We start from the raw sequence: 14294 nt of genomic DNA, 5'->3' as shown, positions 1-14294 counted from the left end.
GGCTCTAGGGCTTGGGGGGGCTGTAGGACCTGGGGGGTCTTGGGGGTGTAGCCGGTCCTGGGGGTCAGCAGGGTTTGAGGTCCCCGGAGCTGCAGTCCCTGGCCGAGGGGCAGAGGGGTGGCCGTGGGGCTGAGGCGCTGTCGGGGGCGTCTTGTAGGACTTGAGGTGATCGGGGTGGCCCCTTAGAAGGAAGGGGTCGGCGGGTGACTGTGGGTCCGGAGGGGTCTCCAGGAGAGGGGCGCTCCAGAGGTTGGGCTGGGGGGCTCGGTGCCCTCGGGGTAACGCGGCGGAGCGGGGGGCTCGGAGCCGCCGCTGCTTCCCTCCCCGGGGCCTGCGGGCCCGTCCCGCCGGGGGAGCATGGCCTGGGCGCTGAAGCTGCCGCTGGCCGACGAGGTGATCGAGTCCGGACTGGTGCAGGACTTCGACGCCAGCCTTTCGGGCATCGGGCAGGAGCTGGGAGCGGGGGCCTACAGCATGAGGTAGGTGGGGGAGGCGGCGGACACCCGGGAGGGTCCGTCCTGGGGCGAGGGGGTGGGGAGGGGGCGATGGAGCCGGGAAATGATGCGTGGGGGCCGGGTCTGCTGGGCAGGGAACTGGGTGCTGGGCTCCGGCACCCAGCCTGGGTCGTGCCCTCGGGGGCAGGGGATGGAGCAGTGGTGGCAAAGAGCCCGCGGGTGCTGCTCGTGGGTTTAGGGGTTCGGTGGAGGGTGGGTGGCAGCGCAGCCCCTGCACTGGTTTTAGCCTTCTGATGGCCTCAAGCTGTCAAAAATATCCAGTCCTCAAAATATCCGGTGTTAGTCCCACGTTTCTCCTGCTGTTGTGTATAGCCCGTGGCCCTTTGCTTTGGTTTTCTACAGGAGCAGTACTTTGCCCTAAAAAATTACCCTCCCAGAGGAATGCTGGCGTATTTTGGGGTCAGCCCAGCCCTTTCCTCCTGACTGAGCTAAACCAAGAGCAAAGGAGAGGAGGAGGAGGAGGATTCCCCCAGGGTCAAACACCCCCCCACACAAGTGCAGTGATGGGGATCAGGACCTTGGAGCATCAGATGCTCAAACCACATCATCCAAATCCCTGGCCTGTGCTCTGGAGATGGGTCCCAGGTTGTTTTACCTCTCTTGGTAAAACAGGATTGTTTCTCTCAGGATTGTTTTCCCAATCCTGGCAGAAGCATCCAACTTCTCAGCCTGTCCATACCCAGTAGCACCTCATGTCTGGCTCCATGAGTTGAGCTTGGGGATGAGGAGTTGGAAAGAACATGGGAGATGCCCCATGGGTCTGTGCACAGCCAGGTGTTTCCCCACCACCATCCTTGATTAATTGGCTCCATCGTGGCAATCTTTGCCTTGGTCCAAGGTTAGGATCATCCACAGGGCTCTGTCTGATGTCTCGTAAGTCAGGGTTTAGGTGGGGAGGGGCTGCCCTGCTGGGTTTTGGGCACCAGTGATGGGTGTTACTTGCACAGTGCTGGAGCAAAGGTGAATATTTGGCCTCTTGAGATCACAGAGTTGGAGCTCTGTTAGGGTGGGAGCTGGTATGTGACCAGGTAAGTCCAGTTTTCCTTGGGAATAGCTCTTAATGTTCAACTAGAAAAAAAAAAGCTGATTTAACTACTCCTTCCTTTCATTCCTTTGGGCATCCAAAGGCTGTATGAGGAGAGAAAGACAACTGGATTTTTCATCAGGGCTTCCTAATCACTCCTGCCCTTCAGAGGGTCCCAAGCAGCTCTGTCCCCGTGTCACCTGGGGGCAGTGGGATGGCAGCAGATCTGCAGTGCTTCACTCAACTCTGTGCTCAGGCATCTTTGCCCAGCTTCTGCTTTTGCTCTGGTCCCTGCTGGGCTGGATGGGTGGGTGGGAGGATGTTCTGGTTATGTGCTATGGAGTGATTGCTCTTGGCCATTGTTATGGCTCAGAACAACTGCTGAGAGCTTCTCAAACAGTTTTTATTACCTGCATGCCCATACCCTCAGGGGTATTCCTGATATTCTTTAACATTATTCAGCAAGCTCTTGCTGCCACATGGCTTTTTGCCTATGAAGAGGTGTCTGTGGTCAAAGGAGATTGGAAACTGTGGGTTTTGCACAGTTATAAGCACCTGGAGACATTTTTCTCCTGGGAGAAGCTGGCAGCATTTCTCAACCAGTGCCCAGAGTGGTGTGACAGCACCCAGAGGAGGATGAGCCTGAGATTCTGCCAACTGGAGCAGCTCTGTGCTGCCTTGGGGCATGGTGTGGAGCTCCTGTAGGACCCACATCCTCTAACCTGACAGCCAGGAAGGGCTTGGGCTGCTGCAGGTTTGTAGTTTGTGGTGAAACCATCCTGCTGGTTCCTTCTGGCATTAAGAGCTGGGCAGGACTCATGGGGGCTTTTGGCATCAGATGGGAAGGGTGCCTGCAGTTGTTTCAGAAACCTGGGTCTGGTTTCTCCCATGTGCCATGGTGTGGGCTGTGCCATCTGTTTTCTGAGCCCCAGGGACCCCCCAGGCTCTGTGTTTGGGGCAGGGCTGGCAGGGTGTGTGGTGCCCAGCATAAAAAGGGCTTGGTCTGGGGGTTGTTGATGAGCTGGGGGAAAGCTGGGGGTCCACCTCCTGCTGCCTTGGCCAGAAGGACTTTTTCCATGTTAGCACCTGCAGGATTTGCTCCCCCAAGGTGCTGATGTGTTTGTGCAGCAGCTTTTGGCTGTGGGAGGGAGGGTTTGGTGCTCTGACCTTGTGTCCCCCCTGTCCCATGTGCCCTGGTGCCTCTGCTCTGTCTGACACCCCCTTCACTGGGGCATGGGTTGTGGGTCAGGTTTTATAAGCACAGAGGAGGCAATGACAAAAAATGAGCAATCTTCACCCAAGCAAGATTTCAAATTCCTGCCAGGCCTCTCCTGGAGGGTAAATGAACTCCTGGGCACTCTGTGTGGAGCAGGAAAGGGTCAGAGGCTGGTTTGCTGTGGGGGTGACAATAAGGATGAGGGTTTCTCAGCATGACAGGAGTGCTGTTCTGCAGCATCTACCTTGGCAGCAGCTCTGCCCTGAGGCACAAGTGGTGCTGGAGGAGCTGCACTTCAGTCTGAAGCACAGATTCTTGTCTCTTAGCTTTGGAGGCAAGTGAAGATGTGTGGTTTGGGGTGGAGAGGGAAGATAAGTTGGAAAAAAGAGCAGGTGCCAGGCCCCCTTCTCAGGCTGCTTTAATGGTCCTTTGCAGCTCTGCAGCAAGATGTCTGGGCATGTGGGGATTTTTAACAAAAAAAATCCTCAAAGGGCCACAAAGATAATCAAAGGGCTGCTATGAAGACAGGCTGAGAGAGTTGAGGGTTATTCAGCCTGGAGAAGAGAAGGCTCCAGGGAGGCTTTCCAGTCCAGGAAAGCTGGGGTGGAGCTTTTCACCCCAGAGAGAAGTGGCAGAGAGAAATGGGGTAATGGTTAAGGTAGATATCAGGAAGAAATTATCCACCATGGGGTTGCCTAGGGGGGTTGGTGATACTGCCTCTCTGGAGGTGTTCAAGCCCAGGATGGTTGAGGCTTTGTGTAGTCTTGTGGAAAATGTCCCTTCCCTTTGATGATCTTTAAGGTCCCTTCCAACCCAAACCATTCTATGAAAGCTCTTCCTAGGTGGAGGAGGAACTAAATACAAATTCATCATTTCTGTGGAGCCAGAGCTGAAGTGAATCTGTCTCACAAATCTCTTCACAGTGATGTCCTTGCCCTGCCCATCTTCAAGCAGGAAGAGTCAAGTTTGCCTCCTGAAAACGAGAACAAAATTCTGCCTTTCCAGTATGTGCTGTGTGCTGCCACCTCCCCTGCTGTCAAGCTCCATGATGAAACACTCACCTATCTCAACCAAGGTTAGAGAAGCCCCGTGCCCTCTGTGGGCCATGGGTTTCTTCTGTAAACACCCTAAAAAAATAAAATTCTGCCTTTGGAAATTTCCCCTTGGGAATGGGAAGTGCCACGACAGTAAAGCTGAGATTGCTCCTATCCAAGTGCCACTTTCTGGGCCTCTGCATCCAGGACTGGTGTGAATCACCTGTAGGATTTAACCTAATTAAATTCTGTGTGATATAAGGTGCTGGGGTGCTCTGTGGAGTGTGTTTGCTGGGTCCAAGCTGTACCCACTGCTTTCAAGTAGAACTGGAAGATCAGGGTTGGTGATCTTTGAGGGTGGAGTTTGTGTAATCGATTTGTTCCCCATTCCTGGTCTGGAATTAATAAGGGTAATTCCTGGAAAGCAGTTCCTGGAAGGGTTATCAGTTGTGGCTGTCATGGCTTGTCCTTGTGCCCTCACTAAAACATGGCAAGAAGATGAAGTCCAGTGTGGCAGAAAAAGATGTCAAAATGCTAAAGGAGAGGCAGCAGGGAAGCCCAGCTAACCAGGAGGTGCCTTTTTCCCCAGGACAGTCCTATGAAATCCGGATGCTGGACAACAGGAAAATTGGGGAGCTGCCAGAGATTAATGGGAAACTGGTAAAGGTAAGCAGAGAGCAGTGAGTGAGGTCTTATCCTCCATCCCTGCAGCAGCCTTCATGAAGCATGTGTGGGACAGCTCTGCTTTGGCAAGGGATTATTTCCCTTCCCTTTTCTCTTCCCTTGATGAGACCCTGGCAGGGAGGGTCCAGTCCTGGCTGGGAGGGTCTAACCAGTCCCATGGGACCTGGGGTCAAGCCAAGAGGTGATTGCAATCCTTCCTCGGGAGGGATCAGCTGCAGCCACTGTCCTTCTGTTCCCAGGGTCCCTCTGGACTTTTTTGCACTGCTTTGGCTTCTCCAGGAAGCTTTCAGGTCCCTCTTCTTCCTCTGGGAGATGCCTCATATCCTGAAAACTGCCATGTTTCCTGGGAATCCCTAGGCAGGTGTCATTTCTCTCTCCAGAGCATATTCCGGGTGGTGTTCCACGACCGGCGGCTGCAGTACACAGAGCATCAGCAGCTGGAGGGCTGGAGGTGGAACAGGCCTGGGGACAGGATCCTGGACATAGGTGAGTCCCCATGGCAGCACTCTGGGGCTGGAGGACATGTGGGAGCCTGAACCTGTCCCCTGGGGCATTAAGGGACAAAGTCTGGTGGTGATTCTGCACTTGGAGAGAGGGGTTTGGTTCTTTCATGTGTTCCCTGGGAATCTTCTCCAAACCACAGCTGCTTCTCCATCTGTATCCCTACAGATATCCCAATGTCTGTGGGCATCATTGGACCCTAGAGCAAAACCCAACCCAGCTCAACACAGTGGAGTTCCTATGGGATCCTTCAAAGAGGACTTCTGTGTTTATTCAGGTAAAGACAAGTGGGAAAACTCCTCCTAGGGAAGAAAATCAGTTTTCCAAGGGGGAAGAAGACACTTTCTTTAAACTTGGAGCACTGCAATAGCAGCCAGATGCTGAAATATCCCCCACCTCCTGCCCCACGCAAGGCAAGAGAGCAGCAGCTGCTGCTCCACAGGCACAGCTGACCACCAATAAGTTGTTTTAAACATTTTTCTCGTGGTTTCCATCTCACTTTGATGCTTTTCCACATCTCACCAGTTGGCTAAATTACCTTTTGGAAGTCTGGCCTTCCTGCCCAGGGTCACAGGTTGCAGCCTGTGGGTAATGTTAAGAGGTTGCAAAACTTGGAGGAAAGTGGCTCCAGCTCTGCTGTGGCCTCCCCTTCACTCCTCAGCACTGAGGGTACTTTCTGTGCTCCTTTTGCAGCTCTGTGTTTTGCTCCCCTTTAACTGAGCACTCTCCTGGCTCCCAGGAGGTTTGTGGTCAGTCAGACATGGCAGAATTCCTGATGTCAGGACCTCTTCCCTTCCTCAGGTTCACTGTATCAGCACAGAGTTCACCATGAGGAAGCATGGGGGAGAGAAGGGGGTTCCCTTCCGTGTCCAGATAGATACATTCAAGGAGAATGAAAATGGGGAGTACACAGAGCACCTGCACTCTGCCAGCTGCCAGATCAAGGTCTTCAAGGTACCTGAACTCATTGATGGCTCAGAAAACTTTGTTTCCCTGCTAGGAAACAGCCCCAGGGAACATCATGGATGGAAGGATGTGGCTGACCTTGCCAGCAAAAAGGACTCTCCATCCTCCTGGCCTTGCATTGCCACTTGCTCCCTGGTTCCTCTCTGTCAACAAATGGTTTGGGTTGGAAGGAACCTTAAAGCTCCTCTAGTCCCAGCCTCCTGCCATGGGCAGGGACATCTCCCACTAGACCAGGATGCTCCAAGCCCCATCCAACGTGGCCTTCAGTGCTGCTAGGGATGGGGCAACCTGGGCCAGGCTCTCAACACTCTCCCAGAAAAAAAATTCTTTCTGATATCCAGTTTAAAGCCTCATCCCATCACTCCATCCCCTTGTCCAAAGTTAGTCCCCAGCTTTCCTGGAGCCCCTTCAGGCACTGAAAGGTGCTCTAAGGTCTCCCTGAAACTGGCTGAAAAATCCCAGCTCTCAGCTTCAGAGCAGAGCTGCTCCAGCTGGAAGCAGCAGACAGAGTGTGACAATGAGTAAGCACACACAGGTTTTCCAAGGCTGTGGCAGAGGCAAGGACACTACTGAGCTCTTGTTTTCTGGTGCAGTTTGTGCCTCCCAAATGCCACTTTCAGGGTCATTGATGAAGATGCAGCTCAGATCCTTTGTCCCTTTAGAGACAACATAGGCTGTCAGAAGTTTCTTCTAAATAATATTTCACTTCCTTGTTCAGATGTTCTGGGCCACATTTTAGGGGCATGGGGAGAGCAGGTTGGTGCAGAAGAGATGTTGTCACTGTAATTAATTGCTGTACAGACCATCCCAGCTCTCTTCCTTTTTGCCTCTGCCAAGAAACAAGGAGTGAATGGAAGATTGAGTCAGCTTTGTTGGTTCTTGCATTTCTTGCACATCTCCCCAGCTATTTGCTGCCACCTTTCCATGCTGCTGTTCTCACAGGATTTTCTGCTTTCCAGCCCAAAGGAGCTGATCGGAAGCAGAAGACAGACAGGGAAAAGATGGAGAAGAGAACACCTCATGAGAAAGAGAAATACCAACCTTCCTATGAAACCACCATCCTCACCGAGGTGCAGTGCCCTGATATTTTTTTTTTTCTCTGCTCTAAAAGATGATCTAAAAAAGATTTTTACCTTGCCCTGCAAGCTTTGTTTGGCCCATGTGGCACCAGGCCACTGAGACAGCAGAAAACCCTCTAATTTCCTCCTTGTTCTAGTGGGAAGTGTCAGTTAATTAAAATGTGATTGTCTGGGGGGTTGGTGCTGAACAGGCCTGGGGAGGGAGCCCTTGTCCTATACTGGCTGAACTGGGGGATGCTCCTCAGTGCCCAGTTTGGGCTCTGCCCACTGCCTGGCTCTGCACAGAGGTGCCCTGACTGGTGCCAAAGCTCAGATACCACATCCCACTGTGTTTAAATTTTGTGACTTTTGGCCTTTTAAGATGAAGAATGGCTAGAGCTGAGCTCAGTGACTGTGATGAACTGGCATGGCTTCTTCTAGAATCTCCTGCTTCAGTTCTGTTTCATAGTTTTTGGTCAGCAAGTTGCTCTTCACCTGCACTGCCTGGAGCACTCAGAGCATTCCTGTGACTTTCCTGAGTTTTTTCCTTTAGTGCTCTCCCTGGCCAGAGATTACATACGTCAATAACTCTCCATCTCCTGGCTTCAACAGTTCCCACAGCAGCTTTTCCATTGGGGAAGGGTAAGTTTGGGATAGGGGCTGGCTGGCTTTCTATGCACCCCCTCCCCACAAGAGATCAGTGTGTGTTGAGCTGGCAGTGACTGAGAGTGAGAGGAAGTGTGCTACAAAGTGTACAGGGAAGTGGGAGGCAGCCGAAGAGTGGGGAAAAATAAAATTAGAGCCCTTGATGCTGAACCCTGGCACCTCCTGGCTTGCAGCAGAACTCAGCACAAGGAGCCCAAGTGCATCTGAGCAGCAGCAGCTTCCCCCCTGCTCTGCTCTGCCTTTCTCTACTTAAAAGAGACTTAGAGGAAAGCAAAAGTACAAGACAGAAAATCACCTTTATCCTGGCCCAAACCAGGACACCCATCATGTTCCTTCTCCAACAGAAGCTGGTTTTGTTCTCCCCCAGCATTGCCCCAGTGATGGTTGTGCTCCTGCAGCCACCTAGCTGACTGTCCCTGGGTTTTGGTGGGGAAATTTTGGAGGGGGTGGTTGCTGCCTGCTGGGATTGTGTGTTGGAAGGGGAAGAGCTGTGCTGGCCTCATGTTCCCATCCTCATCCTCCTCATGTGCTCTTGTTCCCATCCTAGCAATGGCTCTCCAAACCATCAGCCTGAGCCACCCCCTCCGATCACAGATGTAAGTCACACCTCAGAGCTTATGCTTGTGGTAAGGATGAGGGCACAGGTTGGAAAATGGGGTTTGGGGATGGAGTGGGGACAGTTTTGTGGGTGGCTGTAGTTTGCTGGGGAAGAGACTCTTCTAGTTTGACAGCTTGGGGCAGTTACTAATTTTTTTTTTTTCACTCGGAGAGGTGATGGGGTGAAAAATGTCCAGCCCAGTGATGTGGAGCAGTGAGGAAGCTTCTTGTAGCTCTCTGTGATCTTTACTTATTGCCTTGATCTTCTCTGTGCTTTCCCCTTTGCTTTCTTCCACTTTCTCTGTCCCTCTGAAGCCTTTTAAATCAAAAACCTGTCCAGGCTGCAGCCTTCCTTGTGTGTGATTATAAGCACTGATGGAGCTAACCTGTGCTCACTCCTCAGTGGAAATGTTCCACATCACCTCAGAGGCTGTGACCCTTCTTTTCCAACATTGCAGAACCTCTTGCCCACCCAGCACACCCCAGGAGGCTCAGCAGTGGCTCCACCGAAACCGTTTCTCCACTTTTTCTCGGCTTTTCAGGAATTTTTCAGGTAGGTTGGGACATTCCTTCCCTGTCTGACCCTTATCTGGCCTGTCTCTTTTCCTCCTCTTGCTCCTGAGGCCATCTTCTTGTTCCTGTCCTAAAAAGAAATGTTTTTTTCTTGTAACACAATAAAATGGCTCCCTGAAAAGCTGCTTTCTGTGCTTCTCAGCTCTCAGCTGGTGAAATTGAGGGCATTGGGGTGGTTTCACCTCCAAGAGCTCCCACCACCCTTCAGCCTTAAAACAAGCTAAGCAAATGCTGACCCAGGGGAGAGCACTGTGTGGAAAAAGCAATGTTTGGCCTTGATTTTCCTCTCCTTCCCTGGTGATGCAGCCTTTGTTATCCAAGGTGCTGGATAGCTGCTGTGAGTGGTAATACAGGATGCAGGGTTGTACCAAAACACTCCTCCAAAACCAGTCTGGAAAAAAAATAATTTGTGGGCATCCTTCTGGGGGCAGCAGTGGGAGGTTGTTAGCAGGAGGCAGAAGCCAGTCTGGGAACATGCTGAGCTCTGGGAGCAGGAGGAGAGGTAGCTGGCACGGTAGCACTGGTGCCCAACCAGTCCTCTGACTTTCTCTGCTTTTGATTTTTAACATTTTAGGTGCAGATTTACTGAAGCTGACCAGAGAAGATGTTATCCAGATCTGTGGCCCTGCAGATGGCATTCGGCTCTTCAATGCATTAAAAGGAAGGTGAGTTATTTGCTGAAAAGCTGATTTGTGCCTGGCAGGTAAATTGTGTTGGGTTTCACCTTTTTGTTTGGCTCTTGCCAAACAAGAAAAAACCCCAAGTGAGTGAGAAAGTGTTGGAAATTATCTTATCTTTGGGTGTCAGAGAACCAAGTCACCAGCCAGAAAGTCCTGCCAGCACAGGACTTGTTTTGTTCATCCTCTGAGCTGCCTCTCAGTGGATTTATCTTCCCAGAAAGGAAAAATTCTTTTTCATGTTCCCCTGAGGAAGCAGGGACTGAGCATTTCAGAAGGCACAGGGCAGGCTGTGTCCTGGAGGGAAAGTCTGGGGGGCATCAGCTCAGGTGTCTGCTGTGGGTCAGCAGGAGCTGTGTGGGTGGGAAACATTCCACCCTTCATGTCTTGCCTTGGATGGCTTGAGAAAAGGCAGGGAAGCATGGTGCTGGGGAGAATGCTGCCAGCTTTCAGACTGCAAAATGAGACCTGGAGGAGGAGGAGGAAGAGGAGGAGGAGAGTGTGTGTGTTAGTGGCAGAGCTCAGTCTGAATTGTGGCTGCTCAATCCTTGGGAGTGAACCATCAAATTGAGCTGCTTGGTAGCTGGCTGGCACTGTGTTCCCATGCCAACTTCTTCCTCCCCTTCTCACAAAACCTTCGTTTTGTCAGTGAGGTGGGGATGAGCATGATGGTTTTGCTTTCAATGAGTTCCTTGATCTCTTTTCCTTCTGAGGATGCTGGAGAGGGAAGAGCAAAGTGTCAGGATCTGGAGGTTTCTGTGAGCAAACCCTGTGGTGTTCACTCCCTGCTCTCTCCACAGGATGGTGAGGCCCAGACTGACCATTATGTGTGTCAGGAATCCCAGCAGCTGAGGGACCTCCAGCAGAAACAGGAGGATGTGGACACAGTAACCAGCACTTTTTTTGGTAAGGCTTTCAAAACCTGGCTGAGGGTGAGGGGGGGAAAACAACAGTTGAGCAAAGAGAAATGTGGTGGAAGGTGTTCCCAGTCAGTACCAGTTGTGTCTGATCCCCACACCACTGCCCCCCCCAGGTTTGGGGCTGGCAAAAAGGTCCCTGTCACAGCCAGGGCTTCTTGTGTCACCTCAAAGGGCCACGTGGCTTTTGTTTTCAGACTGGTAGGATGCTGGTGTTCCCATCTCACTGTGAGCAGGCAGTGAGCTCACGTGTGAAGTCACTTCTGACCTCATACACAACCCCAGGAGCTGTGCTTGCCTTTGGTAAGGGGCCTAAAATATGTCAGCAAACCTTTTCTCCTGGTCCAAATTATTTTTTCCAGATGATTTTTCACCAAATGGGTGGCTGTAGAATCTGACTGTCAAGCACGTTGCTGACTCTGAGCTGACAAATGGGAACTCTTGTGAGAAATCCAGCATTGCCCAGACAACAAGTGACCTACATTTGGGGAGCAGCCAGGCACTCATTTATCTGCCTCCCTGATTGGAGCAGCAAGTGCCAAAGCAGCCAGCTTGTCCTTTCCTTGCCCTGCTCCACTTCAGATCCTCTGGCTCCCCCCAGGATGTGCCACACAGGAGTGGGTGAACAGGGGGGGGAGCAGCACTTCCACCCTGCTGGGGTTGAAAACCACCAGGATTGGTGCAAAATACTTGCTAGTTGAAATAGAATAAGGATTTTCCTAAAGAAACTGTCCAGAAGAAGCACTGCAGGATGCTGATGGCTGCCAAGTTACTGTGGAGCTGCTGTAGCTCAGGACACACTGCAGCCATGCAGCAAGAGCAGACACTGGAAACACTGCAGGGATGGGGATGGAGCAGCTTGGAAAGGTGGCAGCTGCATGAGTTGGACACAGCAGAAATAGGAATTTCCCCTGCTGGATAGATGGGATGTGCTGAGTAACTTTCTGGGCAGGGAGCAGCATCTTGGGTGCTCCTCAGAGCAGCTGCTCCCTGTGTGGCACTGCCTGAGGTGTCCCTGCAGCCAGGGACACTTGGTGGGCACTCTGACAGCTCTGCTCTCCCCCAGTGTACCATGCAATTTATCTGGAGGAATTGACAGCACTGGAACTGACAGAAAAGCTGGCCCAGCTCTTCAGCATCTCCTCCCAACAGATCAGCCAGATTTACAAGCAAGGTCCAACAGGGATCCACGTGCTGATCAGTGATGAGGTAACAGCCTCGACGTGCTCCTTCCTTTCCAGTTTCTGTGCTGGTTTGTGGCTGGCTGTGCTGTGCAGGACCCTTGGGAATGGGTTCCTCTTTGGGAAGGATCCATCTCAGTCACATCTGGTTTCCAAAGGCTCAGAGTTAATAACTGAAGCCTGCAGAGCCCTGGATGTTTGTGCCTGGGGATGCTGTTGTGCTACTGGGCACAGCCCATGAGGTTCATCAGGTGTGAACAGCTCTCCTGGAGCTGTCTGCTCACCCTCCTGCATGCTTGGGTTTCTTCTAGGAAAACAGGGATGGGAATTGCTGTGGGAGGACTTTTCTTTCAGACCTGCATCCCAGAATCCCTCTCTCAGCTTGCTGATTTGGACCTCCTGTTCTAGGGAGCTGGAGGAAGGAATAAATATTTATGGCTGGTGCCTTTCCTCCCTCCCAGAGCACTAAGCTCCTGCCCGAGCAGCTTCTAGGCTTTTCAGTGCCCTAAATCTGGCAGAACACAAAGGTTTTGTATTTAAATGCAGCCTTGGCCTGAGCTGTCTCCTGTGCCTTCTTTCAGATGATACAGAACTTCCAAGATGAATCCTGTTTCGTTCTGGACACCATGAAAGGTGAGAACTTGCCCAGCTCTCTCTTGTGTTTCTCTTCCCAACTTTTTGGGGGAGCTCTTGTGTCAGATCCACTCCTCCCAGGAGATTCCTTCATGGATTTTTTCCATTTCTTGTGGGTGTCTCATGAGCTTTGCTTCTTTTGCAGCTGAAACCAATGACAGCTACCACATCATCTTAAAATAGGAGCAGAGGGATGAGGAGTGCCCATGATGCTCTCACCACACCTGCAGATCCATCACTTCAGCACGAGGACACAAGCAGAGATCTGGAAACTCCTTGGCACCCTCTGGAGAGACCCAGGACTGGGGTACACTCAGCTCTTTCCTGCAGGGGAATCTCCTTGCTCTGATGGCATCTAAAAGGCCTTTGAGGCTAAAATGCTGCTTAATTGCTGGAGCTCTGAGCCTGAAGTTATCAGCTCCTGGTGCTCTTGAGGAGAAATTTGCCACTGGGACCCCCAGCCCTGCTTAGGGCTTTTTCCATGGCAGATGTGCTCTGCTTGTCTGAGAGGCATCAGCTCCCCTGGCTCTTGTGGACTGGCAAAAAAAGATAAATCAGACTGGCCCAGCAAAAGCCAAGTGGCCTCTGGGCATGTTGAGTCTCTGAGCCCCTGTGCTCTGTGCTGCTGGAGTGGCAGGGCAGGGCTGAGAGGGGTTTTCTGCAAAGATTTTATTAAGCTTCCATTTCATATTGCAGCACATCTGTTAGACAAAGGAAATGACTTTGGTTTTCTCCTCTCCACCCACAAAAAAAAAGCAGTGTGTGTGTGCAGGGGGGGCTGTGGTGCCTCCTTCCCTCCCCAGTGGAAGGCTGGAAGGATTTTTTTTTATACAAGTTTAGTTGGACAAGGCTGGATCAGAGTGTGGAGTGGAGCTGGATAAAGGAATAGCTGCCTAGGTTGGTCTGGGGGATTCTTTTCTGCATATTTTAGGGAGAAAACAAAAAAAAAAAAAGACAACTCTGCTCAGAATTTGGGGCAGTAGTTACCTGCTGCCCTTGTTTTCTCCCCCTACACCATGGGGCAGCTTTGTGTCCACTGAGCAAATCAAGAGGTTATTGAGAGCTGCTGGATTTGAGGGTGACAAAAACTCCTCTGTGGAGCTTTCCAGGCCAGCAGTGAAGTCTCTGGAGTGAAGGATTCTCCCTGGTGTGGTGGAAAATCCAATTCCCTATCCCTAAAATCCTCCAGCAGAGACTGAGATGCTTGGGGTAACACCACCCTCTCACCATCAGCACTCCCCAAGGACATTTGGAGCTGAAAAATGGGGAAAAAACACAATTAAAGCAGGTTTTATTTTTATAACAGGCTGTGACAAGACCCAGCCCAAGGCAGCTCAGGCTGGGGAGGGCTGGTGGGGTCAGAGGGGGCACTGCTGGGTGTGAAAATCCCAACAGCCCCATCCTGCCACTACCTGACAGCTCCTCTTCTGGCTGCAGAACCCATAAAAAATCCTGTCCCCATTTTCCTTGGCCACCTCTTGTCTTCATGGAGATGCAGTCAGGATGCACAACACAGCAGAGCTGGTGCAGTCCTGGCCAAACCTTCCAATCCTCCACCTACCACTGGCTGAGCTCCCCCAGCTGCTGCCTGTGGCTCTCTCCTGGTGCAAAGGGGCCCCCTCAGTGCCCCCCAACTCCCATCTCCATCCTGTCTGAGTGCTCAGGGCACCCTTACCCCACAACAGAGGCAGGACATGGGGCAACTGCTCCCCATATTGCTTTTCAGCTGCATTTTGGGCTGGGTAGCAGCAGGGTTGGTGAGGAACTGGAGAGGTTAATGCTGGGAACAGGGCTTGGCATCCCAGATTTTGGTATCCCAGATTTTCCATGTGGGCACAGAGGGGATCTGGGGAGGCCAAAGCCTCTGGCTGTGATTCCAGCAGGGAGGAGGAGGAGGAAGCTGCTTTTTCTCCTTGCTGGGGGATGAGACAGATTCTTCTCTGGTGCTGGACCTGAGATGTGAGCACACCTCAAGCTGTTGCAGGTCCTGCCCTCAGCCACCAAAGCCTTAGAAATTGGTTTTGGGGAAAAGATGCCAAGAGAAGGAATTTT

General features: G+C 51.9%; 1 protein-coding gene across 1 annotated transcript; it reads left to right on the top strand.

Annotated features, from left to right (window-relative positions):
• The first annotated feature begins 112 nt into the window (after positions 1 to 112).
• Positions 113 to 13706, top strand: TFCP2 (transcription factor CP2). The gene is given in 18 exon segments (XM_030468074.1): positions 113 to 479; positions 3679 to 3830; positions 4379 to 4455; positions 4854 to 4959; positions 5143 to 5174; positions 5177 to 5251; positions 5776 to 5928; positions 6900 to 7010; positions 7552 to 7640; positions 8212 to 8260; positions 8720 to 8734; positions 8736 to 8814; positions 9409 to 9499; positions 10312 to 10331; positions 10334 to 10417; positions 11495 to 11637; positions 12191 to 12242; positions 12388 to 13706. Coding segments are annotated over 18 exon segments (1488 nt in total). The 5' UTR covers positions 113 to 357; the 3' UTR covers positions 12426 to 13706.
• Positions 13707 to 14294: the final 588 nt, after the last annotated feature.

Source organism: Calypte anna, chromosome 33, assembly GCF_003957555.1.
Source record: "Calypte anna isolate BGI_N300 chromosome 33, bCalAnn1_v1.p, whole genome shotgun sequence".
Classification (NCBI taxonomy): domain Eukaryota; kingdom Metazoa; phylum Chordata; class Aves; order Apodiformes; family Trochilidae; genus Calypte; species Calypte anna.
The sequence above is the reverse complement of the archived record's forward strand: the minus strand, read 5'-3'. Positions and strand labels throughout refer to the sequence as shown.